The sequence below is a fragment of the Clupea harengus genome, chromosome 23, assembly GCF_900700415.2.
Source record: "Clupea harengus chromosome 23, Ch_v2.0.2, whole genome shotgun sequence".
Taxonomy (NCBI): domain Eukaryota; kingdom Metazoa; phylum Chordata; class Actinopteri; order Clupeiformes; family Clupeidae; genus Clupea; species Clupea harengus.
In genome coordinates this window covers 20,542,086-20,544,585 of record NC_045174.1, presented here as the reverse complement: position 1 = coordinate 20,544,585, position 2,500 = coordinate 20,542,086, and the positions used below count along the sequence as shown (strand labels likewise).

The 2,500-nt window shown below is 48.2% G+C and overlaps 1 protein-coding gene across 3 annotated transcripts in view; it reads right to left on the bottom strand.

Moving 5' to 3' along the window:
- Positions 1-1,789: 1,789 nt before the first annotated feature.
- Positions 1,790-2,500, bottom strand: part of LOC116218584 (protein TANC2-like) — a 60,279-nt gene continuing 59,568 nt past the window's right edge. For 2 of the 3 annotated variants that reach the window (XM_031560600.2, XM_031560601.2), the window contains exon 5: positions 1,791-2,480. In XM_031560600.2, coding sequence (XP_031416460.1) covers positions 2,236-2,480 — 245 coding nt within the window. In that variant the 3' untranslated portion in view covers positions 1,791-2,235. Of the gene's footprint in view, positions 2,481-2,500 lie in introns of all 3 variants that reach the window. The other variant, XM_031560602.2, reaches the window with a different exon arrangement.

The window sequence follows — 2,500 nt, the reverse complement described above, 5'->3', positions numbered from 1 at the left end:
AGAGAAATAGTGATGGAGAGAGGAAGAGCGATGGAGAGAAGAAGAGCTATGGAGAGAAGAAGAGCTATGGAGAGAGGAAGACTGATGAGAGAGAAGAAGAGCTAGAGAGAGAAGAAGAGCTAGAGAGAGGAAGAGCTATGGAGAGAAGAAGAGCTAGAGAGAGGAAGAGCTATGGAGAGAAGAAGAGCTAGGGAGAGAGGAAGAGCTATGGAGAGAGGAAGAGCTATGGAGAGAGGAAGAGTGATGGAGAGAGGAAGAGTGATGGAGAGAGGAAGAGTGATGGAGAGAGGAAGAGCTAGGGAGAGAAGAAGAGCTAGGGAAAGAGGAAGAGCTAGAGAGAGGAAGAAAGGAAGAGAGAGGAAGAGTGATGGAGAGAGGAAGAGTGATGGAGAGAGGAAGAAAGGAAGAGAGAGGAAGACCTATAGAGAGAGGAAGAGTGATGGAGAGAAGAAGAGCTATGGAGAGAGGAAGAAAGGAAGAGAGAGGAAGAGTGATGGAGAGAGGAAGAGTGATGGAGAGAGGAAGAAAGGAAGAGAGAGGAAGAGTGATGGAGAGAGGAAGAGCTAGAGAGAGGAAGAGCTATGGAGAGAGGAAGAGTGATGGAGAGAAGAAGAGTGATGGACAGAGTATGAGCTATAGAGAGAGGAAGAGTGATGGAGAAAGGAAGAGTGATAGAGAGAGGAAGAGCTAGGGAGAGAAGAAGAGTGATGGAGAGAGGAAGAGTGATGGAGAGAAGAAGAGCTAGGGAGAGAAGAAGAGTGATGGACAGAGTATGAGCTATAGAGAGAGGAAGAGAGAGGAAGAGTGATGGAGAGAGGAAGAGTGATGGAGAGAGGAAGAGCTATAGAGAGAGGAAGAGAGAGGAAGAGCTATGGAGAGAGGAAGAGTGATGGACAGAGTATGAGCTATAGAGAGAGGAAGAGTGAGGAAGAGCTATGGAGAGAGGAAGAGAAAAAAAAGCAAAATAAAAAGAAAGAGTGCCCCTGCCTGGGCATCGTCACCATGTGGGACTGCAGCTGTGTGGGTAAAGAGCAGAGCCTTGTGGGAAGTCCGTGGGCTCTAATTTCATGGGGTAACGAGCACCACTAACGGGCTTCACTCATCAGCAGACACACAGTGAGAATGGGAGAATGGGAATACCTATATTTGCTAATGTTCACTGATATAAAGCAGAGCACAATCAAGCATAAATGGGTTGAGTACTTTGTGGATGTGTCAATGAAGTCATCCTTTATCAGCCAATCACAATGGGTAGACCATATTGACCTTATTAACTTTCACACGGAGCTCAGTAATTGTTCTACAACAGAGCAAAGCACACATTTCCGGTTGTGAACAGAGTGGTTTACACCAGAGGAGTGTGGTCTTCCTGACATGAAATCATTTAAAAGTTTCACATGACAGGTGAAAAACTCATTTATACATGCAACTTCCATGTCTGTGTGTGGACACCCCCCAGCATTGCGCTGACCCGCTTAGAAGTTTGATTATGTTGTAAAGTTGGCAAAATGATTCAGCCATGTTATTAAATTAGCTTTAGGTCGTGTGCGGCAGACTTAGCGTGCTGTCAGCTGCGTTGCCCATCAATGAAATTAGGGCCTCATGGAGTAAAGCCCATTTGTGTGACACTAAGCCAGTCTCAGAGAGACTAAAGGGGGCTCTACTGCACAGCATAGCTACAGGAGTTTAACATCAGCACTACAGCGAACCAGCCAGTCTAGAAGAGGCGTCTAACATCAGCACTACAGTGAACCAGTCTACAGCAGCCATGTTAGATCAGAGCAATAAACCCCTCTAGGACAGGAGTTTAACAAGAACGCTACAGTGAGCCAGTGTAGAACAGGCGTCTAACATCAGCACGACCGTAAGTCAGTCTAGAACAGGCTATGTTACATCAGAACCCTTAAGCCAGTCTAGAACAGGCTTCTTACATCAGAACCATAACCCAGTCTAGAACAGGCCTTTAACACCAGGAGAGTGATATGCCAGTCTGCATCAGTCATTCAACATTAGAACCAAGAGCCAGTCTGGATCAAGAAGGCATCATCAGCAGAACCATGAAACCGTAACACAGAACAGGTTATTCCATCAGCATCACATCAGGAAAAAGAAGCTTCCACTTCATTCGTTTACTACTTGGCCCCTCTCCAACCCTGCTGAAACTCAACGTCCCAGAATGCAATTCCAGAGCGGCATACCTCTTTTCCTCGAGCTTCCACATCCTCCTCTCCAACTCTAAAAAAAAAAAAAACTCAAAGTCCCAGAATGCATTGTGCAGAGTGGCGTACCTGTACCCACGATCTTGCGTCCCGGCTGCAGCCGTGCTCCGGCGTGCTGGTGGGCGAGGAGTGGGGAGGAGGGGAGAGAGCGCGACACCCCCTCCATCATGCGCACGTGCTGCAGGCCCTCCACCATGGCCAGGGGTGGCGGCACCGCGTAGTCCGGGTCCCCAAACGCACAGTCGCTGTCCACACTGCCACCTGCAGGACGGGAGGGGGAA